At 51.3% G+C, this 26,052-nt stretch overlaps 2 protein-coding genes, 1 long non-coding RNA gene and 1 pseudogene across 6 annotated transcripts in view; all 4 read left to right on the plus strand.

Annotated features, from left to right (window-relative positions):
• Positions 1–215: 215 nt before the first annotated feature.
• Positions 216–527, plus strand: LOC131490912 (protein transport protein Sec61 subunit gamma-like; annotated as a pseudogene).
• A 2,389-nt stretch (positions 528–2,916) lies between these two features.
• CDK20 (cyclin dependent kinase 20) lies at positions 2,917–10,072 on the plus strand. 2 transcript variants are annotated; one of them, XM_058695903.1, is made up of 8 exons: positions 2,917–3,258; positions 3,684–3,797; positions 5,930–6,118; positions 6,331–6,452; positions 6,637–6,699; positions 7,367–7,490; positions 7,812–7,967; positions 8,397–9,050. In XM_058695903.1, the coding sequence occupies exons 1-8, from the start codon at positions 3,184–3,186 to the stop codon at positions 8,400–8,402; spliced, it is 849 nt and encodes a 282-aa protein (XP_058551886.1). In that variant the 5' UTR covers positions 2,917–3,183; the 3' UTR covers positions 8,403–9,050. The 2 variants fall into 2 exon arrangements, with proteins under 2 accessions (XP_058551886.1, XP_058551885.1); XM_058695902.1 differs by lacking the exon at positions 8,397–9,050 and adding an exon at positions 9,064–10,072 and having other exon boundaries at positions 2,918–3,258.
• A 1,121-nt stretch (positions 10,073–11,193) lies between these two features.
• LOC131492190 (F-box/WD repeat-containing protein 12-like) overlaps positions 11,194–26,052 on the plus strand; it is a 49,004-nt gene continuing 34,145 nt past the window's right edge. For all 3 annotated transcript variants that reach the window (XR_009251925.1, XR_009251926.1, XM_058695901.1), the window contains exons 1-5: positions 11,194–11,438; positions 14,102–14,139; positions 21,632–21,795; positions 22,225–22,343; positions 25,818–26,027. Coding sequence is in view for 1 of the 3 variants with exons in the window: in XM_058695901.1 (XP_058551884.1) it covers positions 11,232–11,438; positions 14,102–14,139; positions 21,632–21,795; positions 22,225–22,343; positions 25,818–26,027 (738 nt within the window). In the remaining 2 variants the exon portion in view is untranslated. The remainder of the gene's footprint in view (positions 11,439–14,101; positions 14,140–21,631; positions 21,796–22,224; positions 22,344–25,817; positions 26,028–26,052) is intronic.
• Positions 14,146–16,563, plus strand: LOC131492193 (uncharacterized). The gene is made up of 2 exons (XR_009251928.1): positions 14,146–15,368; positions 15,467–16,563. It is a non-coding gene; the product is annotated as an uncharacterized LOC131492193 (long non-coding RNA).

Here is a 26,052-nt window from a genome sequence, read left to right on the forward strand (position 1 = left end):
ATGTCTATACAACACCTGCAGATGGATGTTTATAGCAACTTAATTCCATAATTGCCAGAACCTGAAAGCAACATAGGTTTCCTTCAGTAGGTGATTGGATAAATAAACCTTGGTCTATCCCGACGATGGGATATTACTGACGTGCTAAAAAGAGATGAGCTCGTCCACTTTTGTGTACATGTCCTTGGCAACTGAGGTGTTGGCAGGCAGGCACCATGGATCAGGTAATGGAGTGCATAAAGCCAAGTCGGCAGTTTGTGAAGGACTCAGTTTGACTGGTTAAAAGATGCACTACACCCGACAGGAAAGAATTCCAGAAGATTGTCATGGCAACAGCAATAAGATATGCTATAATAGGATTCATTGGCTTTTTTTGTGAAATCGATGCATATTCCTATCAATAACATCATTGTTGGTGGCTGAATATCTTTGAAGAAGAGTTTTTCATCTTGGGGATTGGTAAACAAGTGAGAATTTAAGAAGCTCATGGAGTAAAAATTTGCCTGTATGTTTTGGGTTTTTCTATCATTTTTTTTCCTCCAGATGTTTTGTATTTCTAAATTAAAATAATTTTGAAATAACAAAATAAAAATTGAGCTATCAAACCATGAAAAGACATAAAGACATAAAGGAAAATTATATGCATATTACTAAGTGAAAGAAGCCACTCTGAAAAGGCTATATACTGTGTGATTCCAACTCCGTGACATTCTGGAAAAGCCTAAACTGTAGAGACAGTAAAAAGTTTGGTGCTTGCCAGGGGTGAGGGGAAAGGATATGAATAGGATGAACTCAGGGGATTTCTAGGGCAGTGAAACTATATACTATAATATAATACCATAATGGTGGGTATGTGTCATTATGCATTTGTCAAAATTCATAGAATGTACACCAAGAATGATGTAGACCATGGTCTTTGAGCAATAATGAAGTGAAAAACTGCTAATAAGTAAATAAATAAAATTTTTACCTAACCGAAAAGTCATTAAGATATTTTGTTTTCATCTAAAAGCTTCATTGCTTACATTTCATATTTAGTTTTGCAGTACACCTGGAATGAATTTTTGTGTATGGTGTGTACATTTTTTTCTTCATATGACTTTCCAAATGACTCTGTACTATTTTTTGAAAACCATCCTTTTCCCATGCTACACTGTATTTATCCTCACCCTTTGTAATAGCTATAAAGTATTCCATTCTAAGTCACTCCCATTACTTATTTACCATCTGCCACGGTCTCTGCTATCATCAAACAGCATGAACATCTTTGGATATCAAGGCATTCTTCTGCAATTGTTAAAAGAAAAGTGGAACTGAACTTCTGAGCCAGAAAACATTTTTTGAAAATTAATAAATGAGGGGCGCCTGGGTGGCGCAGTCGGTTAAGCGTCCGACTTCAGCCAGGTCACGATCTCGCGGTCCGTGAGTTCGAGCCCCGCGTCAGGCTCTGGGCTGATGGCTCGGAGCCTGGAGCGTGTTTCCAATTCTGTGTCTCCCTCTCTCTCTGCCCCTCCCCCGTTCATGCTCTGTCTCTCTCTGTCCCAAAAATAAAAAATAAAAAACGTTGAAAAAAAAATTAAAAAAAGAAAAAAAGAAAATTAATAAATGATATGGTTCAAAACTGAAAGAATACAAAAAGGCCCAGTGAAAAGTTCACCTCCTACCAATCCTTCCAGTCCCTCCACCAGGTAACTGCAGTCATGAAATCTTGAGTATCTTTGCAGAAACCTTATAATGGACGAACAAGCATTAGTTACATGTTTTTCTTTACATAGCTAGTGGCACACTGTATGTTCTGTTCTGCATCTTGCCTTTTTAGCTAAACAATGTATGTTAGAAGTCTTCCTATTACTGCACATAAACAAGCATCGTCATTCATTTTTGAGGCTACATATTCCATTGGAAGGGTATACCGCCACTTAGTCTCCTACTGATGGACATCTGGAACGTTTCCAGTTTTTGCTGTTCCAATAATGCTACAATGAGTAACTTTGCACATGCCGTTTTACATGTGTGTGGTACATCTGTTGGGGGAATTTCTAGAAGTGGACTTGCTGGGTCCAAGGGGATATGCATCTGGTATGCATCTGTCATTTGATCAGCATCACCAAATTACACTCCCACAAGCAAAGGGTAAGAGTTCCTGTTTTCCCATAGCCCTGGCCTTTTATTTATTTATTATTATTATTTAATTTTTTAAATGTTTATTTACTTTTGAGAGAGAGAGACAGAGACGAAGAGACAGAGCACGAGTGGGGTAGGGGCAGAAAGACGGAGACACAGAATCCCAAGCAGGCTCCAAGTTCTGAGCTGTCAGCACAGAGCCCAACTGGGGGCCGAACCTACGAACCGCGAGATCATGGCCTGAGCCGAAGTCAGACACCTAACCGACTGAACCACCCAGGTGCCCCTGACTAATGGCCTTTTAGATCTGGGATCTTTAGCCATTTGATAGGTGGAAAATTGTAGATTATTTCGCATTTATTTTATCGTGGTGAGATCGCGCATCTTTTCCGAAGTTTAACTTCGCAACTTGTGTTTTTTGTCAAAATCCTTTGTATACACTTCTTTAAAATCGCTCACTGCAATTTCCTCCTAATGTTTCCTCATGAGAAGCCTTGACTTGGGCTTCCTGGTCAGAGTTCGAACTTTTTAAAAGGTCCCAGCTGACCGTCCAGAAGGGAGGCCCCGTTGATGCTCCTTCCACAGCTTGGTCCTGAACCGGGCTCCCTTCCTCACTGACTCCTGAGTAAGCTTGAAGCTTGCATCTCCAGCTACAGATGGGGAACCCTGGCCGGCTGGGGAGGAGTTGGCCCCGCCCAGTCACCAGGAGTCCCCGCCCCAGACGCGTAGCCCCGCCCCCGCCCCGGCCTATCGCTACCACGCGGCCCCGCCCCCTCTGCGTGCCCTGGCGTCGCACGTCACGTGACGTCCAGAAGCTGCGGGCAGGGGAAGCCGTCCGCCATTGATCCCCCGCCCCGGCGCTGGCGCCCTCCGCGCACGATGGCTTCCCCCGAATGAAGGGCGCTGCGGCCGGACCGCGGGGAACCGGCGAAGGCGCAGACGACGCCCGGACACCGTCCCCAGCTCCGGTCGGCCGCCCGGTCCGGCTCCCGGAAGCAGCCCGTTGCTAGGCAACCGCGTCGCTCCAGCGGGGAGGGGCGGGGCGTGCGGAGGGTCTGCATGGACCAGTACTGCATCCTGGGCCGCATCGGGGAGGGCGCGCACGGCATCGTCTTCAAGGCCAAACACGTGGAGGTGAGCGGGGCCGTGGGATCTCCGTCTGCAGCGGTTCCTGGCCGAGGGACGCCCCCCCCCCACCCCCCGCTACCGTTTCCCCTGCCCGCGTGTGCACCGCTGCGCCTGCCTCCTCGCCCCGCTTCGTGGTGTGCGCCCACCACTTTGGCCCCCATCAGTGGGGGCCGTCCGGGTTGCAAGCTTCCCACCCACCCGCGAGGCCACAACAGCTATGCCGCGAGTGCCCGAGGAGCGTGGCCTGAAAGCCTCTTAGCTGTTTGCGCGGCGCTGGGACAGCTGGTCCCGGGCTGTACCTGATTTCCCTCCCTTCCCACCCCATGAGGCCCCTGGGCCTCTGCGTCCCACCCAGGTGGCGCCTTTCCCGTCCCCGCGGCCCCTTTCCCAGCCTGGGATGGGTGGCAGTGTCTGCGTTCTGTCCTGCACAGACTGGGGAGATCGTGGCCCTCAAGAAAGTGGCCCTGCGGCGGCTGGAGGATGGCATCCCCAACCAGGCCTTGCGGGAGATCAAAGCCCTGCAGGAGATCGAGGACAATCAGCACGTGAGTGGGGCTGGGGTTGGAGGGCCTCTCCTTCCCTTGTCCGCCTCATCCACCCACCCACCGGCTTCACTCCGCACTCATCCCTCTTACCCACTGATTTCTTCCCTTACTCATTCTCTTCTTCACTGACTTCTTTCCATAAAGCATTTAGTGATTTTTAATGATCATGATCACTGCCACCCATTGAGCTTCTGTTCTGGTCACAGGCTGGGTTAACTGTTTCAGGTATTTGTCATTCTGAGTTCTCCGCTGCTCAGCCAGGCCCATTTCAGGATCTCCCCTCTGCCAGCTTGTGGGCGCTCAGCTGGTCCCGGGAGGCTTTGGTCAGGGTCTGATCGAGGACATTCTAACCTTGGGTCCTCTCATGGGCCCTACCCTGTGCTGGGCGTTGGCCCTGAGCGGACTTCTGATGATTTAAGTGCTGCAGGGGAGATGGACAGAGGCTGCAGGGCCCACGTGGCTTGGTCCATGGGGCTGGGAGGCGCTGTGGGCACGCGAGGAGGGGCACTTCCCCCCAGCCCCGTTGTTCTTCACGGTGCTCTCTCTCATCCCTGGGAGGTGACTGGTGTATCCTGTCGTGCTCTGACTTGCTTGTTATCCTCTGGAGATGTCCATGACGTGTTGGCTATGTAACAGAAGCACTTTGTAAACTGCTTGTAAAACACATAAACTATGCGCCCTAGTTTTGTACAAACATGTGTACCTATATGTGAGTGTGGGATTGTACGTACCCTGTCTGTTGTAAAGTCGGCTATAAGAATGTGCTATAAGTTTGATTGTAGGTGATAGGGTTTTTCTTCTGTTGTTTTTCCTTTATAATTCTGTGTATTTGAGTATATGTGTGTGACGTGGGGAATGATTGGGTGCTATCTTCAAATTCTGAAAACCAGCAATAAAAGTCCACGGGCTCAGGGCACCTGGGTGGCTCAGTCGGTTGAATGTCTGACTTCGCTCAGGTTGTGATCTCACGGTTTGTGAGTTCAAGCCCCACATACGGGCTTGCTGCTCTCAGCTTAGAGCCTACTTCAGATCCTCTGTCTCCATCTCTCTGCTCCTCCCCCTCCCCTCAAAAATAAACAAACATTAAGAAAATTCAACAAAAAAAAGGTCCACGGGCTTGCACACACAGCCCATACATGGGAGGGTGACACGGGCCCTCCACCTGTGAGTCAGCAGCCCTGGAGGTCCCACCTTCAGATGCCCCAGCGTGGAGCCCAGACTGCCCTCGTCTCCGACCCGAATGATCGCTCCATTTCCTTGCTGGTGCTCCCCTCCCCACCGTCCAAAAGTGTGGATGAAACCCTTCGCTTCCCTGCTGGAAAAGCCCACTGGCTTTTCTTCACACCGAGAGCTGCAGCCCCTCTTCATCCTACATGACCTCTGAAGCGTCCCCTGTGACGGGTACCGTCCGGGCCTCAGTACAGGGCAAACGTCCTTCCCGTAAAGGACCCTACATGCCTGTGTCCCTCCTGCCGCCTCACTGTCCCCTCTGCCCCCAGGGCTTTGTGCTTGGTGCTCCTCTGTCTGTGCTCCTTCCGCATCCCTGCCCTACTGACTCCCCTCGCCCTATTTATTCTGTCTGTCCTCGTCAGAACCGGGACACCCCAGCCGTTGGCTCGCTCAGTTGTCTGTCTCCCTGTGCTGTGAGCACAGCACAGGCCCTGCCAGGCCTTGCTCCTGCTCCATGTTGTGCAGCCTGGCCCCGCTGACCCGTGGTCCCTTGGGAAGTGTATGTGACGTGTGTCCAGCTCTCCTGGTGCTGGGGTTTCATGGCCCTAGAGGAGCCCAGAGGAGACCTGTGCCCTGTGTGTGTTTGTGTGTGTGTGAGTGACGGGCAGGGGGTGGGGGTGGGGGGACACTGCAGGTGGTTTTCCAGTTCCTGGGCTGGGGGGATGCCCAGTCACTGCCCTGGGTGACCTTCCCACCTCCTCTTCCCTGAGTGAGTGAGTGGAGTGTTAGATGGGGACCATCTTCTCTCTGGAGAGGGGAACAACTGGGGGTTCCGCATCCCTGGTTCTGAGCTCAGGTCTCACGTCACCCACCCGCCTGGTCCTCTGTCTGGGGCAGGGCTGGGGTCCCCCAGCGGGTCTGAGTGATGTGGGTCCCAGGGCTGACGGGATGCCTGCCCGCAGGTGGTGCAGCTGAAGGCCGTGTTCCCGCACGGCGCAGGCTTTGTGCTGGCCTTCGAGTTCATGCTGTCGGATCTGGCCGAGGTGGTGCGCCACGCCCAGAGGCCCCTGGGCCAGGCACAGGTCAAGAGCTACCTGCAGATGCTGCTCAAGGGTGTGGCATTCTGCCACGCCAACAACATCGTGCATCGGGTCAGTGTCAGCACGGGCTGCGGCGGGACCTGCGGGCCAGCCCTTGAAGAGGGGGGCAGAGGGGCAGGACCTGTGGTGTGGCCACACCACAGAGTCAGTGGCCCTGGAGAGGGTGGGGCCTGGGCTGACCCGGGTGCTTAGCCTCCCGCGTCCTCCTGCCCCAAGGTCCTCCAGGGGTGTGGAGGAACTGATGCCTCCTTTGGTGTCTTCAGGACCTGAAACCGGCCAACCTGCTCATCAGTGCCTCAGGCCAGCTCAAGATAGCAGACTTTGGCCTGGCCCGGGTCTTCTCCCCAGATGGCAGCCGCCTCTACACACACCAGGTGGCCACCAGGTAGGGAGGGCCAGTTCCCAGGCAGGAGTTGGCAGAGGACAGGCCCCAACCTTCTCACCGGGATGGGATGCTTCTGGACCTTCTGTTCAGACATTGCTTGTGGGGCTGATGTGGGGTGGGGGTGACCTTTCTGGGCAGCCTCCGTCAGACTAGCGAGCTGGCTGTGCCCACCCCCTCCTCCCAGGTGGTATCGAGCCCCGGAGCTCCTGTATGGTGCCCGCCAGTATGACCAGGGCGTCGACCTGTGGTGAGACTTCTGTGGGCTGGGCACGGGGGAATGTGGGGTTGCTAAGCCATTTGGGGGTGTCTTCGTGCTGTGAGCTCTAGGTTGCTTTGGGGGTGTTTCCCCTCGTTGGGGAGTCTCTAAGGAGTCTGGGGTCAGTTTTCACTTGGGTGGGGGTCAGGTGTGATGGGAGTGGGAAGCATCTGGGCTGGAGTCAGGGAGGCAGTTGAGGCTCAAGGCATGGATCCTCTAATCTGGTAGGCAGGGGTTGGTTATATGCCTGGGTGTGAAGGCTCTGAGCCTTTATTTGAGTAGGATGGTTTGCCCTTGCCTAGGCACTTGAGATTTAGGGGCTATTTTGGAGGTCTGTCCCAGAAAGTGAGGAGTGAGAGACGGTGGCTGCGTGTGCCAGAAACTGAGGCTCTGAGAAGTCTCAGAACCACTGAGGGGGTTGCTATGTTTTCTAGGGTTGAGGCCAGTGAGCTGTTGGAGAGGGGGATGTGGTCTGTGTTCTAGGCTTGTGGGTTTTGTTTACGAGTCTGTAGCCTCAGGTACGAAGCTGCTGTGCTATTCTGTGGTTCCTTGGCCCTAGTATGGGGTGTGGGTGCAGTGTGGGGAGATCTGTGTCATAGTGTGAGGCGACCGAACTGGTGTGGGGAGATCTCTGAGCTGTCTGGGTCTGTGTCTGCAGGGCTGTGGGCTGCATCCTGGGGGAATTGTTGAACGGATCCCCTCTCTTCCCTGGGGAGAATGACATCGAGCAGCTTTGCTGTGTGCTTCGAATCCTGGGCACCCCCAGTCCTCAAGTCTGGCCGGTTTGCAGGGGTTCCCGGTGGGGAATGGGTGGGGGCAGGTGTCTTCCCTTCCCCCCAACAGCTAGGACCACCCTCTGTGCCTTTTCTCTTGTGGCTCCACACCTCCCTGGCCCCCTCCCGTCCCCCCAGACCACTGTTCTGGCCTCTCTTGGCGGCTCCTCCCATCCTGCCCTGCTGGATGCAGGAAGCCGGGTCCTGTCCCTCCCCTCCTGCCGGCACACTGGCACTTTGTACACATGCCTGAGATGTGGGGGGGTGGGAGGTGGGATGACCGGTGAGCAGGTGGGCCACGGCCGCACGGACTGATGACCATGGTCCTAGGAGATCACGGAGCTGCCCGACTACAACAAGATCTCGTTCAAGGAGCAGGCACCTGTGCCCCTGGAGGAGGTGCTGCCCGACGCGTCTCCCCAGGCCCTGGACCTGCTGGGGCTGTTCCTCCTTTACCCTCCGCGCCAGCGCATCTCAGCCTCCCAGGTAGGGTGATCCCGTTTCCCTGACCCTCCTCACTCGGGGCCCTGTGATAGGCTGGCACCAGAACCCGGGGGGCCACGGGCAGGCGGGGGCCCCAGTAGAAGGCATGGCCACCTTGCCGGAGAGCGCGCCTGGGTTGTGGGTGACCGGCTGCCTCATCCCTCCAGTGGATATTTACTCTGCATCTGCACATGCCTGGCATCTTCCTGGGCCCTGGGGGTGGGCAGGTGGGACTGACTCTGGGGGGGGTGCCAGTTTAAGCTTGGGGAGGTGTTTTTCAGGGAGAAATGATGAGCAGAGGTCTGGCGAGGGGGACCCGGAAGGGGGTTGTGTGGCTGGGAAGGAGAGGCAGGACCATGGGCTGACGTGGGAGCCTCTCTCAGGTGTACCCGTGCCCGCAGCCTCACCGTCCCCGTGCCCTGCCCGCCCCAGTACTAGCAGGCCCCTGGTGAGCCATCTCAGCGGACCAAGGCTCCTGGACCAAGGCCACCTGTCCGCCTCCCTGTCTACGCCACTGCCTCTCAGATCCTGCTTGTGTCTCTTCGGGGCACCCTCCCCTGGCAGGCCAGCTCAGACCCCAGCAGGGCTCTCCTGTGGCTCCCTCTCCGAACAATCACATGCTGGGGGACATCACCTCTGTGACCCTCCTGGCCACTCTCCCCCCGCCCCCGGGCCCCAGGCCTGCTGTGTGTCCTCAGGCCTTAACTGTGCACCTCTGGGATCTCTGCTCCGGCCCCCCTCCCTGGAGCTCGCCCACACTGCTCTGCAGGCCCGCAGCCTCTCTGGTCCCCTCAACCTCCGCTGTCGCTCTGACACAGCACTAGTCATCTGACGCTCCCTGTCCCTTTCTCCTCTGTCTTGTCTGTCACCCATACCCCTGACTTGGGGAAGACTCACGGGGAGGCTCTGTGTTCTGCCCCCTGCTGGCTCCCGAGAACCTGTAACGGTGTTCAGGTGCTGAGCACGTGGAGATGCTGTGGAGCAGGTGTGGGAATGAGCCTTGGCAGGGCAGTGCTCCATCCTCCCTCAGGGGCAGGTGAGCTGAGGTTGGGACGGGGAGGTGACTCATTGCCTTCTGTCCCTTGCTTGCCGCCCGCAGGCCCTCCTGCATCAGTACTTCTTCACGGCTCCCCTGCCTGCCCACCCCTCGGAGCTGCCGATTCCCCAGCGCCCAGGGGGACCCACCCCCAAGGCCCACCCGGGCCCCCCCCACGTCCATGACTTCCACGTGGACCGGCCTCTCGAAGAGTCACTGTTGAACCCGGAGCTGATTCGGCCCTTCATCCCTGAGGGCTGACGCTGGGCCCGCCCTGCCGTCCTGTCCCCCAGAGCCCCCTGGGCTTCTTGTTTCTCTGCTGGGCCTGACCCGACCTCCTGTGGCCTCCACACAGCCTCACCAGGTCCACCCCTCACCTGGTCTGCTCCCAGGCTGGGGATGAGGACATCTGGCTCCAGCAGAGAGGACCTACAGCCGGTGCTGTTGTCCTCCCATGTGCGTGCTGCCAGCTGACCCATCAGAGGGAGACCGTGAGCTCTGTGGCTGTGGCTGTGGCTGCCGTGGTGCTGGTTGTCCAGGCCCTGACTTCCCGGTCAGGGATGGCCCTGGTGGGGCCATCTAGGGGAGCGGAGAGTGTAAGGTGTCCTCACGTGGGAACACGAGTGGGAGGGCAGCTTTGTTTGATTTTGTTTTCAGAGGCATTGAAGGCTAGTTCACTTTGGAGGTTTATCGTAAAAAGCCCAGGTAGTTCTGCCTGGTGTCAGCCCTCCTCCATTCCTACCGAGGGAAGTGGCCAAGGTGGCAGTCATCATTTCCTGGCCCTTGTTTCTCTGTGGTCACCAGGAATGCGGCTCCATTCACGGCTCCTCCGGTCCTGGGGGCTTCATGCAGTGGGGCTCCCATTTGGAGGTGCAGTGGCAGGATTCAAGCCCCAGGATGGCTCAGGTTGGGGACCGATCAGGGTCAAGCCACTTACCAGCATCTCTACCCTGAGGACAAGGGTGAGCCAGGACCAGACGTGCCACCTCCTTACTCAGGTACAGAGCAAGTGAGGAGATAGGCATTCTTGGAAGTCATTTGTTAATTCAGTAAATCCGAATATTTAAGCCCAGTTGGCTCTTGTTTGCTTGCTTAATAAATTTTGATCAGCTGATTCTATAATCTACACAGAAATGAAAGGGTTAAGAGAAGGCAGAAGAGAAAAACCAGGGAAGGACTCACTGTTAGACCTAAGACTTTTCATAGGGCCTGTTGAGACAGTGCAGTCCTGGTTCAGGAAGTTAAAAACGGACCAGAGAAACAAACATATCCTTAGCAATCTCTTACTCTTAAAATGTGCATTTTGTTCTTCATGTGGCTAAACCCGTGTCAGCCCTGAGCACAGGTGACACTGCCAGGCATTGCCTCCAAGCTTCTGGGGAAATACAAAACAATAGACACAGCGTTGCTTTCAGGGAGAGGTCTGATGTTTTAGGGATCTGTCCTCTGCCTGTTTGTCCAGCCACATCTTCTGTCGATGCCAAGCTCCAGTCTAGCTAATTTCTGGGAGCTCTCAGCTCCGTATAAATTTGAGCCTGTACCCACCCTCCACCAACTCCATCCACAGGATACTCTAAACTTGCCCTTGAACCTGACCTCACCTTGAATGTCAAGGTCAGAGTGAAGCTGAGGGTCACTGTGAAAGCAAAGGTGAGGCCAGGGTGAAGATCCCAGTGATGGTCACAGTGAGTGTGAGGGTCAGGTGAGGGTAGGGATTCAGGATAGCGTGGATGGCAAGGTTGAGGGTTGTGAGCAGGGCGAGGTTGGAGGAGGGTCAGGGTCAAGGGTGAGTGTCGGGACCAGGGGCAGGCCCGAATCTGGTAAATGAGAGGCCCATGTCAAAGGCCAGGTTGAGAGCGGCAAGGGTCCGAAATGGAGGACAGGTCAAAGGTGAAGTCAAAAGGCCAGAGCAAGGGCTTGGGAGGGGCTGGGTTCAAGACCGCCACAATGTCCAACGTGAGGGTCAGTGCAGGGGTGAAGGTCAAAGTGAGAGCCAAGGGGTGGTCAGAGGCAAGTGGAAGGTCAGGGAGGAGCGGGGCCGACTGGCTCCAGCTTAAGGCAGAGGGCTGACAGGCTGGCAGAGGATTGACCCAACAGAACGGAAGCATTGAGCACTGGGTGGGTGTAGTCTGCGGGGCGGAAGTGGGGTGGGATGGGCGGGGTTTGGCCGTCCGGAGCGGAAGGAAGCATCTTGGCGAGCTCCCCGGCCTGCGGGGCAGAAACACGGCGTGATGGGCGGGGTTTGGCCCTCGGGGCGGAAGCGTGGCGAGATGGGCGGGGTTTGGCCGGAAGGCCAGAAGCGCGTGGAAGGCGTGGCCGGAGGGCGGAGGCTGGGCGGTGCGGGCGAGATGGAGCCGAAACTTGGGTTCCATGAGCTCCTGCACGTTTTCTCCTTCCTGGAGGCCCGAGACCTGCTCTGCGCCGCCCAGGTGGACAAGGTAGCGCGCCCTGTCCGGGAGGCAGGACTGGCTTTATGGTTCCTGCGTGTCCAAGGCTGGCCCTTTTCTGGGCCTCAGTTTCCCCGTTTGGGGGGCGGCGTCCGGCGGCCAATTCCGTGGTGGGCCGAGCGCGCTGAGGCCGGGGTGGTGACCTGGAGGCTTGTGTGGGTGCTGCGAGCCGCCGCCCCGGGGACTCCCAGAGCCCTGTTCGCTGGTCTGCTGCGGCCCCCCTGCCATCAGCCTTCACTGCCTGGATGGGCTTGGGGGACCTGTTTCCTTGCCCCTCCCACCTCTTCTGGAACATTCTATAATTTCCCTCTGGGTCTTGTCTGGGAAGCCAAGAGTTTCCTGGGAGTGGTGAGTCCCCTGGGGTCAGGGCGCCCGCACGCCTGGGTCCTGGCTGTCATCCGCCCCGTGTGCACCTGCGCCGGCTCCTCCTAGGGCTCCGTACCCCTTAACTGCTGGTATAGTGTATGTAGTTCATGTCCTCTTTCCCCCCGCTGGATTCATGCCCGACAGCCAGCATCCTGTCTCTAGCACCCAGCGTGCCCTTTGTAAATACTTGTCGAGTCAGGGAATTTCATAAAGGAACCTAAAATACATTTGTTAACCTTAGATAGAAAACTGCCAGTTATCTTACCGGCAAAAATGGGTTTATTTGGGAATAACGGAGAATTGCAATTCAAGACCAGCGGGGCCTGGCAAAACAATAGGCGAGTCCAGAGAAGAAAGCTGAAGAGAGGCTCTTTTACAGAGGAAGGCGAGGCAGGAAGGGCTGTTGTGAACTAAAAGTCCATTGCAGTAAACTGGGGACTGGACGTGTGGTGGCTTGTCCCTGGCTGGGCTGTGACGGTCTCCTTTGCTGGGCTGTTGGGAGGTGGGGTGGGGAGAAATCTTACTCCCTCTGAGGCAGTGAAGGAGTAGCTAAACTAGCATTGGTTTGCAAGGTGCTGGGTCTGCAACTGACCGGGGCTGTGGCCTGAGAGCCCCCCTGCTGGTCTCCAGAGGATTTTCTTTTTCTTTTTTCGTTTTTAAGGTTTATGTATATTTTGAGAGAGAGAGCGTGAGGGGGAAGGGGCAGACAGAGACGGAGAGAAAGGATCTGAAGTGAGCTCTGTGCTGACAGTAGAGGGCCCGGTGTGAGGTTGAACTCCCAAACCGTGAGATCGTGACCTGAGCCCAAGGCAGACATTTAACTGCCTGAGCCACCGAGGCGGCCCTCCTGAAGATTTTCCTTATTAATTGTCACACATTATCATATCGTTTTACAGAAAGATCAATAAACAGATTCGTGTTTGGATTCCATAACTATATTTAAAATGTGTCAGGTAAAATACCGGGTTTTCATCCCCTTTTTTACCAATAAAGAGACAGTCCCACCCAGCTAGTCCCATACAGGGCTGGGACTGGATCCCTGCAGCAGGCTAGGGATGGCACAGGGGCAGAGTTAGGAAGGAGGGCGACTGGTACCCTTGGGCAGCACAGGCTTCTCTGGGACATGGTTTCCCTGCTGGGTAAGATGAAGTCACTTATCCTTGCCTCACTGTGTTGTCGTGAAGGCCAGCATCTAACAGAGGGGTCCTCTGGGTGGGTGGTATTTATTTTTCAGATTATATTGCACATCATACCATACTCTGTGTTTGGGAAATAAGGTCTCAATTAGGTTTTGAACTGGGAACTCCATAAAAGGAAAATGCGTAAATCTTCTTGACTGTCTTGGCTTGATTTCTGCAAATTATAAACTTCACATTCCTGCCAAAAGGACCGAGGCACTTTGATCCAGCAGGTGAGCGAGGGCTGTGTGAGCGGGGCCCGGGCTGCGAGGATGGTGTTTGCTTCTGCCAGGGACTGGACAGCCAGGTTCTGGGATGGGGCCTTCAGTGCGTCTGGACCACAGACAACTCTGCAGAGTGGTTCCCTCCGGGATGCAGGCTGGCCTAGCTGGAGAGGCCAGGGCGTCCCAGCACGCAGCTGTGGGTCTGGGTGAGGGCAGGCACGGCACTCTGGTTCCCTCCCAGGACTGACGGATCCCGAGCCTCTCTCAAATACTTCTGCAGGGGGCGGTTTGTGGGAGCAGGGCTGACCGTCTCCCAAGACGGCTGTTCTACCACCTTGGCGTCCCTGGGATACCCTCCAGGCCAGTGCCTTTAGTTACTCGCTGCGGCAGCCTTTCTGGAGCCTGTTGCCCTGCCCTCATTTCCAATTCTTCCTTCTCGAAGGAGCCAGTGATCCAACTAAACAGGCTACCCCGCCACTCCTCCATTCACAGTTGCCAAGTGGCTTCTCACTGGTTTTGCCATTACGACTTTGCGAGTTGGGTCTAAGCAGATTTCCAGCTCCTTTCCCCAGAACGCTTTACTCCACTTAAGGCAGAATGCTCACTAGTTTTTTCACACTTCACAGTCTTTGCTCCAGCTTCAGCTATTGGGGATTTTGTCAGTAATCACTTCTGAGCCCCTCAGCTCCACCGACACTGTTATACTCCCCTTTCTCACTCGTGGTTGTTTTTATTGGGCCGTCCACATATGTCTGATTCCCCAGGGTGAGTTTTCTTGCCCACAGGCACTGAGTCTCATCTAGCTCTCTGTCCCGTCTACGGTGCCTGGCAGGCTAGGTGCCAACTGCATACAGACTGACCAGACTTCTCTGTCCTCTTGTTCTAGGTCTGGAATGAGGTTTCAGGGACCAAGGAACTGTGGAGGTAAGTGAAGGAAGAGCCAAACGTGGGCAGGAGAGGGTCCTGCGAAGGTGAGGGGTGTAGCGTGTAAGTGTTTTGAGCACCGTGTGTCTGGCTCTACTAAGTACATCAGAAAGGACAATCCGTAGCACCTGTCAGTGGGGAGCTACTCCTGTCATGCATGTAGTGAATACTTTTTTTTTTTTTATAGTATATTGAAATATAAGAGATTTTATTAATTGAATGGGAGGTTGACACGCATCAGGAGTACCAAACTTGGGCAGATATGTACAGCAGATGCATGTGCCAGCTGATAGAAGACAAATCAACAAACCACTTTTATTTTTTTATTTTTAAATTTTCTTAAATGTTTGTTTATATTTGAGAGAGAGACACACAGAGTGCAAGCAGGGGAGGGGCGGAGAGAGAGGGAGACACAGAATACGAAGCACGCTCCAGGCTCCGAGCTGTCAGCACAGAGCCCGATGCAGGGCTCGAACTCAGGAACTGTGAGATCATGACCTGAGCCAAAGTCAGATGCTCAACCGACTGAGCCACCCAGGTGCCTCCAAATCACTTTTATTTTAACTCATCTTTGGTGTAACAACATAGCTGTATATGAACGCATATGGTATTAGAATTTTTAAAAATTTAAAAAATTAAAGTTGAAAATAAAAAATATCTTAATCGTTAATTTATTAAGTTTTTTTCTTATTCTTTTTTCCTTTGGAACCTGACTCCTTTTGACCCCAGAGAGGAGTCTCACATCTTCTGTCTCTTGCTGAACACAAGACAGGCCTTGGCCTTGGCCGTCCACTAGGAGCTGTGTTTAGTTTTAGCCACTTATGATGGAAAACAGCTGTTCACACACAAAGAATCTTCCACGCTTGGAGGAAATCTCTGCTTGATGGGTTTTGCTTTCAGGGTAATGTTGCGGTTGTGGTCCTTGAGGATTCTGGATGCCAGGCCTGCCACTGCCGTGTTCGGTGTTCTGTGGCATCTGTTGCTTCTCATCCACTTCTTATTGCTAATGTTTGTTAGAAAAATGATGCTGATCTCTTCAGTTAGTCTTGAAGAGAGCTTTTATCGGATTCCAGTCTTCATCTCTGCACTTTGGGGAATGTCTCTGGAGAGAACATTCAGTTCTGGACGTTGATTTCTCTGTAGGGGAGTGGACAAGATTTTTTGTCTTCCCAAATGTGATTCCCAATGACATTGTGTCCTGGGAAATAAATGGATTGACTCCTGGGTTGGTGTATTTGTGGAAGTGCTCGCAGAGCCGTATTCCCACATTGGAATAGGTAGGAAGCCAGCCCTAACCCTGCTCTTTGTTCTTATCTCTGCTGAGAAGCCAGGAAGGAATTTGAGTGATGGGAGTGAGTTCCTTCCCACAGCTCAGAAACTATCTTCTGAGGCTTATCACCTGACCTCTGCGCGTATGTGTGTGTTATCACGTTGTGCTTCCAGGTGCCTTGGGTAGATGGTTTGGCGTTTGCAAACCAAGTCACAGAGTAGTTTCAGTTCATCACTGTTTCATAATTGGTGCTAAACTTTTAGCATAAAGTCATTCCTCAAGATTGTATCCTTGGACTGCGTTCTTATAAAAACCCTGGGTTTAGGGGCGTCTGGGTGGCTCAGTCAATTAAGCATCTGACTCTTGGTTTTGGCTGAGGTCATGGTCTCACAGTTCTTGAATCAAGCTCCACATCAGGCTTCGGATTCTCTCTCTCTGCACCTCCCCTGCTCATGTGTGCGTGCGCGCTCGCGCTCTCTCTCTCTCTCTCTCTCTGTCTCAAACTTAAAAAAACACACACATACAAAACAAAAAACACGGAGTTTATGTTTCTGGAGCTGGGACAACAGCATTTCAGGAGCATTGTCATCTGTGGTCACATGCATGTCATTTCTGATGCTGTGTCTTATGAGGACCGGGCCCCAAAGTTCCCCAGGCCCGTTAGAAATTCTCATGGACACAGTAAATTAATGTAGTTAACTGGTCATGTATTTTTAATATGTATTGTATAATTTTATTTTGTTTCTTTTATTTTTTAATTTTTTAAAGTTTATTTATTTTGAGAGTGAGAGAAGAACAAGACTGCGAGCTAGGGAGCGGCAGAGAGAGGGAGGGAGAGAATCCCAAGCAGGCTCCGTGCTGTCAGCACAGAGTCCAAGTGGGGCTCGATCTCATGAACCATGAGAACATGACCTGAGCTGAAATTAAGAGTTAGCCCCTTAACCAACTGAGCCACCCAGACGCCCCTGTATTGTGTAATTTTAGTTGGAAATGCTGCAAGGTCCTTTTTTTAATGCCTCAGGACCTTTTAAATTCTGTTTCTTCAATACAGTAAGCGTTATGTTTTGGTTAGAAATAAAATCGCAGATATTTGCTTTTGTTTAAGGTACATAATTTCTGTTGTGTACAATAGATTATTTTGTCATTAGTTGCTATCTGAAAAGTTTTGGTATCAGTATTTTTTTCACTTGATATATTGCCATTCAGAGGCATATCACATAATTTATTCATCTTCATACTTCAACCTTTTTGATGGTCTGCCTTCATTTTTGTCAAATCACTTTTTCATTTCTCAGTATTGCTCATAGGTCCTACTTAAGTTTTGAGTGTGTAATATGTAGAAATAGACTTAACTTCCACAAAGAAATGTGCCTTCTCCTCTTTTTCTTAAGCCACATTATTTTCTTGGTCTAGCTTTTGTTTTCACACTTTTCAGATTGAGGTGCGGGTGCAAGAAATCTGTCTTCTTATTTCAACTCAAAGCCAACAACAGGAGTGGTGGTTTGAGGTGTCTCGGTCTCACCACCCAGAAGAGAAAAGAGACGGTGAAGCCGAGGGCTCGTTCTTGTGTGAAGGGCTCAGCTTCATGTGGCTCCAGACCCCTTTTGTCCAATGGGAATTTAGGTTCAGCATAACCAGACCACCTGCCTTTTCCTGATTTTTATGTGAAAACTCAAGAGTTTTAAGTGTCGGCAGCTAGTTCACTGGGCTAATCCTGTGCAAGCCAGACAGAATAATCTGGGGGTCCATTCTGCCCACAGGCTGCCAATATGGTGCTTCTGATAGAAGGACTAGAGTTCCAGAAAACACAGTAAAACCCGTTCGGAGCGCAGGTGGGGGGTCCTTCTCCGTGTGTTAGAAGGTCCCTAGTGCCTAGCACAGGCCTGGCGTGGAGGTACTCGATGAGTGGAGAGGCAATGAGGACTGGGTGTGGTACTTGTTGAGGCCACGGACCGTGAGCATTTCCCACCTGACCTTGTGTTCTCCGTGAGGTAGGAGTGCTGGGCTGGAGCCACATGATGCCACTTCAGCTGTGGGGACAGTAAATGCTGGAAGCCTCTGCCCGTGAAGCCTCCCCAGCCCCCTCCCGGCCGGACATCCGCTCTTGGTGCTCAGTACCCATAGCTCCACATGTTGCCCCTCCTGAAACACCACGTTTCTCCCCCGCACTTTTGTTCTGCTCATCCTCCTCCCAACCACTGGCTGAGAGTGCCCTTGGCAGAAGCCATGTCTCACTTGCTCTGGTGCCCACAGACCGGGTGGGGATTCTGTAGTTCTCTACAGTGTGGCTGAGCTAACATTTCTCTCCTGAAAAGTCTCATGAGAGAGGTGCTGTCAGAGAATTGACACTAGTCGCACGGAAGCGCAGAATGCAGGCTCTTGGGAAATGGTGGATTTGAAGTTTTTCTCCTCCCTAAAAGCAACGAGGAAACTGACACAAAGTGTCAAAATCAATTTTTTCAGGACTCTGGAAATTAACAAGAGACTTGTAGTAGCTTAGGAAGTGTTTGTTCAAGAAGAAATATTTGAATCTTAGAACACCAGGTTTTCTTGCCCTGTTCCCATAAAGCCCTCCAGTTTTGTGTTAGCCTTGAATGTCATCAGCGCACAATCACAGCGAGACCAGGAGCCTGGCAGTCACTGGAGGGAGAAGGATGGGATTGGATTTTTGTTCCTGGAAAATTGTCATTATTTGACCTGTCTGGTATTTCTTGGAAGACCCCATGGGCAGACTGTTTTTATTTGGTCTGACTTCGAGTTCACCCAGTATGAAAAGCCTTTTCTTTGGGACCTTTGTCCAAATAATAACAGACAATTGATGAACTTTGTGATTGTCAGAGCTGATGGACAGCAATTGAGCAAACAAGTAGGCTAACCAAAAAGCTTAAAAGGAAAAGCCGAGGATGTGACATCTTTAGGGACTTGGACCTTGAAAAGCTGTCACATTCCTAAAAAGCCCAGGCATGTGTAACAGGGTTGTGCACAAACTCAGGGAAGACCTAAGAAGGCTCTACACTCACATGTTTGGCTAACCCTGAGGTTCTGTGCAAGTAGGAAGTTAAGTCTAGGGCAGAGTGGTCAACTACCTTACTGGGTGTTGAGTCCATGCCCCAGCATGCACAGAAGCCCTTTGGTGATGACTGGGAGAGTTGGTGGTTCTAGGTGTTTGGGAAATCCCTGTCCAATCATTAGTGAGCACTAATTTAACTGGGCGAGAGTTCAGTGGCCACAGGTAACAAAGAATGCAGGCTTTTCAGAATTTATTCAGAAATATCACTAAACAAACAATAACAGTAAGGAGGTAGAACAACAAATCTAGGGGTGGGGTCAGATTTCCAGGGTCCACATTATTTAAATGTTCAGTTTTCAACAAAAGTAATGAGTCATGCAAAGTAATAAGGTGTAGCTTCTACACAGGAAACAAAGCAAACAACAGAAACTGTCTTTGAGAAAGACCAGGCCTTGGACCTACTAGATAAAGACTTTAAATCAGCTATTTTCATTATGTTCAAAGAACTAGAAGAAACCATGTACAAAGAACTAGAAGTAGGACAACATCTCATCCAATAGAGCATATCAGTGAAGAATCATTATAAAAATAACTAAATAGAAATTATGGAGTAGAAAAGTATACTATTGATCTTTTTAACTTTTTTAAGTGTTTTATTTATTTTTGAGATAGAGACAGAGTATGAGCAGGGGAGGGACAGAGAGAGGGAGACACAGAATCCAAAGCAGGCTCCAGGCTTTGAGATGTCAGCACAGAGCCCGATGCAAGGCCTGAACTTGTGAACCACGAGATCATGACCTGAGCTGAAGTTGGACTCCTAACCAACTGAGCCACCCAGACACCCTGACCTTTTTAATTTAAAAAACTCAGGATTTGAGCAGATAGAAGATAGACTCAGTGAATTTGAAGATAGGTCGGTGGAGATTATCTGAAGAATAGAATCAATATGAAGAAGGAAGAAAAGTCAGCAGTGCCTAAGAAACCTGTGGGCCACCATCAAGCATGCCAACATTGTATAACAAGAGTCCCAGAATGAGAGGAGAAAGGGAGAAGGAATAAAATATTTAAAGAAATAAGGTGTGGAAACTTCCCAAATTTGATGAAAAATGTTAATTTATACATGCAAAAGCTCAATTAGCTGCAAGTAGGATAAACTCAAAGAGTTCCACATCAAGACACATTGGAGGGACACCTAGATGGCTCGATCAGTAGAGCATGCAACTCTTGATCTTGGAGTGATGAGTTCAAGCCCAACATTTGGTGTACAGATTGCTTTTAAAAATAAAATATTTAAAAGGACCCATTGTAATCAAGAGCTGAAGACCTAGAATCTTGAAAGCAGCAAGAGAGAGGCAACTCATCGTGTAGAAGGGAACCCCAATGAGATGACCAGTTGATTTCTCATTAAAAACCATGAAGCCCAGAAGGTAATGGGATGACATATTGAAGGTATAGGAAGAAAAGCTTGTTACTAAGAATTGTATGTCTAGAAAAATGAAGGAGAAAATGAGGACCTTTTCAGATTAGCAAAAAGCTCAGAGGGTTTGTTGCTATATGCTTGTCCTACAAGAAATCCTAAAGGGAATCTTTCATATTGAAATGAAAGAACATTAGGCAGGAAGTTGAATCCACATTAAAAAATAAAAAACACTAGTGAAGTAACTCTATAGGCATATAGAAAAGGCAGTATAAATATATTTCTTATTTGTAAGTCTTTCTTTTTTCTGTATTATTTAAAAGACAACTGCATAAAACAACTGTAAGTCTCTATTCGTGTATATTTAACATGTAAAATGTAATTTGTAGATGTAGCGGCACAGTTGAGAGGAGCAGGAAATGGCGCTACAAAAGCGAAATTTTTGAATAATGTTGAAATTAAGTTGCTGTTGGGGCACCTGGGTGGCTCAGTAGGTTAAGCGTCTGACTCTTGATTTCAGCTCAGGTCATGATCTCATGGCTTGTGGGTTCAAGCCCAGTGTTGGGCTCTGCACTGACATCATGGAGCCTGCCTGCTTGGAATTCCTCTCTGCCCCTCCCCTGCTCAGGAAAAAAAAAAGAAAAAGAAATTAAATTGATATTAATTAAAACTAGATTAATCCTCAAGGCAACCACTAAGAACTCAAAAAACATGATAGAAGAAATGACAAGGGAATTAAAATAGTATATCAGAAAATATTTAAGGGGTGCCTGGGTGGCTCAGTTGGTTAAGCATCTGACTCTCGATGTCAGCTCAGGTCATGATCTCACAGTCCTGAGATTGAACCCTGCATCAGGCTCTGGGCTAAGTGTGGAGCCTGCTTGGGATTCTGTCCCTCCCTTTCCCCACCTCCCTCACTTGCACCTGTTTTCTCACTCTTTCACAAAAATAAAAATAATTAAAAAATAAAATATTTAACACAAAAGAAGGCAATAATAGAGAAAATGCATCAAACTTATAGAAATAAGTAGCCAAATAACACATAAATTGTGCCTTATCATTAATTACATTAAGTGTATTTAATGTACACTCCAATAGAAAGAGGTTGTTAGAAGGGATAAACAATATTCAACTTTATGCTGTCTACAAGAGACATACTTCAGATTCAAGGACATAGATAAATTGAAATTAAAAGAATGGAAACAGATATACCATGCAACAGTAACCAAGGGAAAGCTGGAATGGCCATGCTAATATCAGACAAAATAGACTTTAAGACAAAAAGGCATTACTAGAGAAAGAATGCCATTTCATGATAAGTCTATCCATGAAGATCAAAAAATTATAAACATATACGCACCTAATAACCGACAAAATACACGAAGGGCTGGCAGAACTGAGAGGAGAAATAGGCAATTCAGCAGTAAGAGTTGGAGACTTCAAGAAATACTCTTGAATGGCAGTTGCATGACCAAAGCTGCATGCCCTTGGCCTTAGGTCAATTGTTAAAGTTCCCTGTCGTATACAAGGGGATCAGGTAGACTTCATGGGGGTGTCAGGAAAACTGGCTAATACACAAGAACCACTGACACCTGATGGTGGTGAGCGCTTGCTCATTGTCACTTCCTTGTTTTCCCCATTTTACGTTGGGGACAGTTAAGGCATAGGTAGGCAGAGTGAGTTGTCTAAGCTACTAGATGGTGAAGCCAGGAATCAAAGCTAGACCTGTCGACACCACAGTACCTTCTTCTAACGTGTGTTCTGTCCTGCCTGGGATCATGGGTCTGTTTTCCAGGCAGCTGTGTCTGAGACGCTGGTCATCATGTAAAACCTCCCAGATGACCTTGGGCACACAAACATGGAAAGAGTACTATCTCTGCCGATCTGAGCTGGAGTTCCGAATGGAATGTGGGCGGCCAGAGAAGGACTTCATCTGCAAAGCCATTCCCGGGCACACAGGTATGGTGGGGAATGTAGTCCTGCGTGCTTTCCCACTGCTCACTCCTGGTCGAGTGTCGTGGGACTTGGTGTTCAGCCATTGAGCAGGAAGGTGACACTTGATGAGTACGTGCCCTGCTGCGTTCTATATTTGCACTGTGTCACTTGGTGCCTGCGGCTAATCCTGTGAAGAAGGAATCGTTACATTTATTTCAGAGTAGAAAGAAAGAGAGATATTAGGCACTTGTTTGTGGCTTTGTGGGTGGTGGAGTGGGGCAGTCCAGGGTGTGAAGCCCTAGTTCTTTCTGTCCACTGCTCACCCCTAACGAGCACCTGTGTGCTTCTGAGAATGCAAGAGGAATGAGTGTCCTGCCTGTCTTTCCCCAGTCTGAGTGTCCATATCCCAGGCATCTGTGTATGCATTCAAGGCCAGTCTGTGTTCTCTTCCAGGAGAGATAGACGAGCTGGCTTACATCTCAACCAAGGAGTGCCGGTTTGATGGGCAAGAGAAGTCCATGGTGTGCACCGTGTCCTCGGACAGCACCGTCCGTGCCTGGGATGTGCAGGAGGTGAGCCTGCGGAGGGGCCAGGGTGTGACCCGCTGGGTCTTAGTGAGGTCTTTCCCTTTCGCCAGCTATTCAGCCCTCCTGGCCAGCTTGGAGGTGGTGGGATCCCCGTGGTACGGACGAGAACTCTGAGCTGCAGGAGACCTGGTCACACTTGGAACTCAGGTCTGATCGCAGATGGAGCCTGATCTGCCTTTGACTCTGTGCTGCCTGCCTCGGAGAGGTGGCCACCTGCCTCAGTGCCAGTCCCGGACCTGCGGTGTCTACTTTGGAGCCAGTGCCCAATCTGGGTGGTTTTTCCCAGACAATTGCCACTTTTAGTTACCCTCGTATACCAATTAAGCGTTGAGACCTTGATAACACAATCGGCGTTTTCACGCTTGGTTGTCACAGTTAAAAAGCTTCCTGGTCTTATTTTCTCACGTGGTTCTCACAGCAGCCAAGCAATATGTGCATTGTTATCATCATGATTTTATAGACCGTCAGCCTGAGACCAAGAGGGAAGGTGTCTCGGAGTCTTGAATCATGTGGTTCCCTGTAAATCCATGGGTTCTGTGCATGTAGACAGAACCCAACCTCCTATAAAGGACTTTTTCCTGGATAACTACAGATCAACTCACGATTTTCCAGGTCCTTGCTACATTAGGTAGGGAGCCTGCTCATGGCCCCGTTGGTCAGGTCTGCTGGAAGTGCCCGGTCCTGCTCATGGGAGCCTCGTGCACCAAGAGCAGAGGGGCTCCCCCGACCCCCCTGGCCCCTGTGAACAGGGCATCCTGACTCTCAGCAAACTTCCTTGTCAGTGTGCGAGGGAAGCAGACCACTGGGAGCTGCATCTTTGCGCCCCCATGCTAGCCGTGGGGTCACTGCTCTGCCCAGATGTCACGTTAGAGTCTGGTAAGTGTGGGTGTGCACCACATTTGGCCACATGGGGACACTTGAGAGGCCACCCGAGGCTCCTGGTGGTGAGTGAGCCTCAAAAGCCTTAGCTGGGCTCTCGCCAGATCGTGAGGACCAGGGGGCTGGGGCAGGGTCTGGGGACAGAGGCAAGTGGTGCTGGGTGGGGGGACTTTGGGGATGGGCTGTGGTTAGTTACAATTTATTTTGCTTTTGAATCATGAAAGTGAAGCAGTTGAGGGTTTGGGAAAGTCAGGACTAGGAGATATTTCATGAGTGAAATAGTTCTCCCTGCCTGTTCTCAGCAGCTCTTCCCAGAGGTGACCACTGTTCAAGTGCTGTCTGAACCGGTTCCCGGTTCAATTCACCAGTGTTTATGTTAGTAGACTCGGTTTCTCGATCTGCATGCTTCGGAGGACATGTTGTCTGCCTACTTTACAGAAACTTCTCTAGTTTCCAGGTCCCCATTCTTATCCCCTATTGTTCTGTTTTGTTTAAAGGGTCCAGAGTCATTTGTGTCCTTTCTCTCTTCTCCGTGGTCAGGTTTTAGGTTGTTGTTGGGTTCCTCTTTCTTGTGCTTGGTTTCTAGGGTCATTTCATGGGAGGGCCCTGCGTGTGCCGGTGTGGGGGCTGCCCGCCTCCCTGTGCCTTCTCTGAGGACCCGCCTCAGCTGCAGACCCCTAGCTGAGGTGTGTGGCTCCGGGTGGGGACCCGGCAGGAGACCCGGTGGCTGGGAGGGCCCAGTGCTGCCCAGATACATGGTTCTCAACTTGAAAGGGGCGGGCGCCTGGGTGGCTCAGTCAGTTAAGCGTCCGACTTCGGCTCAGGTCATGATCTCAGTCTGTGAGTTCGAGCTCTGCGTCAGGCTCTGTGCTGACAGCTCAGAGCCTGGAGCCTGCTTTGGATTCTGTGTCTGCCCTTCCCCTGCTCATGTTCTGTCTCTCTCTGTCTCAAAAAGGAATAAAAACATTTAAAAAAAAAAAGGGGAGAGTGCTTTGGTGCAGGCTCAGCCGACATTTTCTGGAAAGAGCCCTGTGGTCCTGTTGCAACCACTCAGCTCTGTCCTGCAGGAGCGGAGAGCAAAGAGAGATACGCTGTGTTCTGGCTGAGCTCGTGATGTGGCTGATGGACAGGTGCACGTGTTTCCATGTGTCGTGAAGTATTCCTTTGATTTTTTTTTTTCCACCAAAATACAAATATGGGCAGTGGGCCAAGTTGTACTTGCGTGTGGTCTGTGTTTCCATCATGGGCCTGTTTCAGAGCGGTCTGTGCACATTCTGCCTGGTTGCACAAACTCAGTACTGTGCACGAGCAAATCTCTTGTAGAAGACGACCCCTCTTTCCTCCTCCTACATCCACACAGGATAACCTTCCCGTCCCCACATAATAATGTGTATTCTTAGTATTACAATCATTGTGTACAAGCTGTTCACACCAAGCCAAGAGGCGAACTAACATTTTGCTTTTCCAGAAGTGAATAAATATTCCTAATCTGTTGAGACCACATTTTTGACTGGTGATACTGGGGTCTGATCTGGCTGTCCATCTGGTTGTATCCGCTGCCCCCGGAGAATTCTAGGGTTTGAGTTTGTCTTTTTCTGGCATCAGTCTTGGTGCCACCAGCAGAGCCCCCTTCCTTCCTGTGGCAGGCGTGTGGCCTGCAGTCCCTGGCACATTCCTGCGCTCTGTCCCCCTGACCTCCTGCAACCAGGAGTCTCGTGCCTTCTTCACTGACGCTGTGTTCCTCAACACTCCCTGCCCTTCCCCCATCACTGGTGCCCAGCTTCTGCTCGCCGAGCTGTTGCTGGTTGATGATGGTCATCACCTTGCTGCTTGAGCAACAGAAATCAGCTGAGAAAGCAACCCATAGAGGAGTCAGACATCTGGTTGGAAAGAGATACAGATCGTGGTACAATGCACATGTGCTAGAACAAGGTCGTAATGACCCGGCACTGGAAAGGAAGCCCGGGGGCAGCCCTGGGACACTGGAAGAGTGGTTAGTGGATGGTTCTCTGCCCCCATTCAAGTACCCTGGGCCTACTGGCACTGACTCTTTACCACTGATTCCAGTTGTACAGTCCTGGGAGAGGCTGTGGAATCACCCAGCTCGGGCCTCGGCCAGGGCACGCCATAGGAAAGGGGGTGTTCTGCGCAGGGCAGCACAGACATGCCCTGTGAATATTCATACCTGCGAGCCTGAGTTAGCCGATCTAAATGGGGCTGCCTGAGGACAGGTGAGAAGTTTTCTCTATGCAGCCATAGTGGCCCCAGCTGCGCTCCCTGGCCAGCCTTCCTCAGTGGAGCTGGGTAACCACCGTGTGCACGCCTGGCCCCCCGCCCCCCAGTCCCGGTGGTGCCTCTCAGCCCTGGGGAATTTCCACACACCCTCAGTTTAGCCACTGCTCTCCAACGTCTGTGTTGTGCTCTTTGCTGCGTGGATCCCGTGAGGGTGGGGACCCTGCTCTTTCCCCCTGTGCATCCCCTGTACGCACTAGGGAATGATTGTTGAATGAATAAAAACAGTACGTTTGTGAAACGAACAGCCCCCAAGTAAGTTGTTATGTTCCTTTTGTTGTTGCCCAGGGCACAGAGATCTGGTCAAGCCCTCTGCAGCCTGCTGCTCTGGTGAACGTGGTGACCTTCCCTCGGCTCCAGCTGGCCATCACCGTGGATGAACGGGGCCTCATCAAGGTTTGGGGAGCGGAGAATGGATGGGAGCAGGCCTCCTTCCGCCTGCCTACATTCTCGTCTGCATTGCAGGCCTGCGACCATCCAGAGGGCCCTTTCCTGCTGGTGAGTGACTGGCTCTCAGGAGCCT

This window comes from Neofelis nebulosa, chromosome 12 (genome assembly GCF_028018385.1).
Source record: "Neofelis nebulosa isolate mNeoNeb1 chromosome 12, mNeoNeb1.pri, whole genome shotgun sequence".
Classification (NCBI taxonomy): domain Eukaryota; kingdom Metazoa; phylum Chordata; class Mammalia; order Carnivora; family Felidae; genus Neofelis; species Neofelis nebulosa.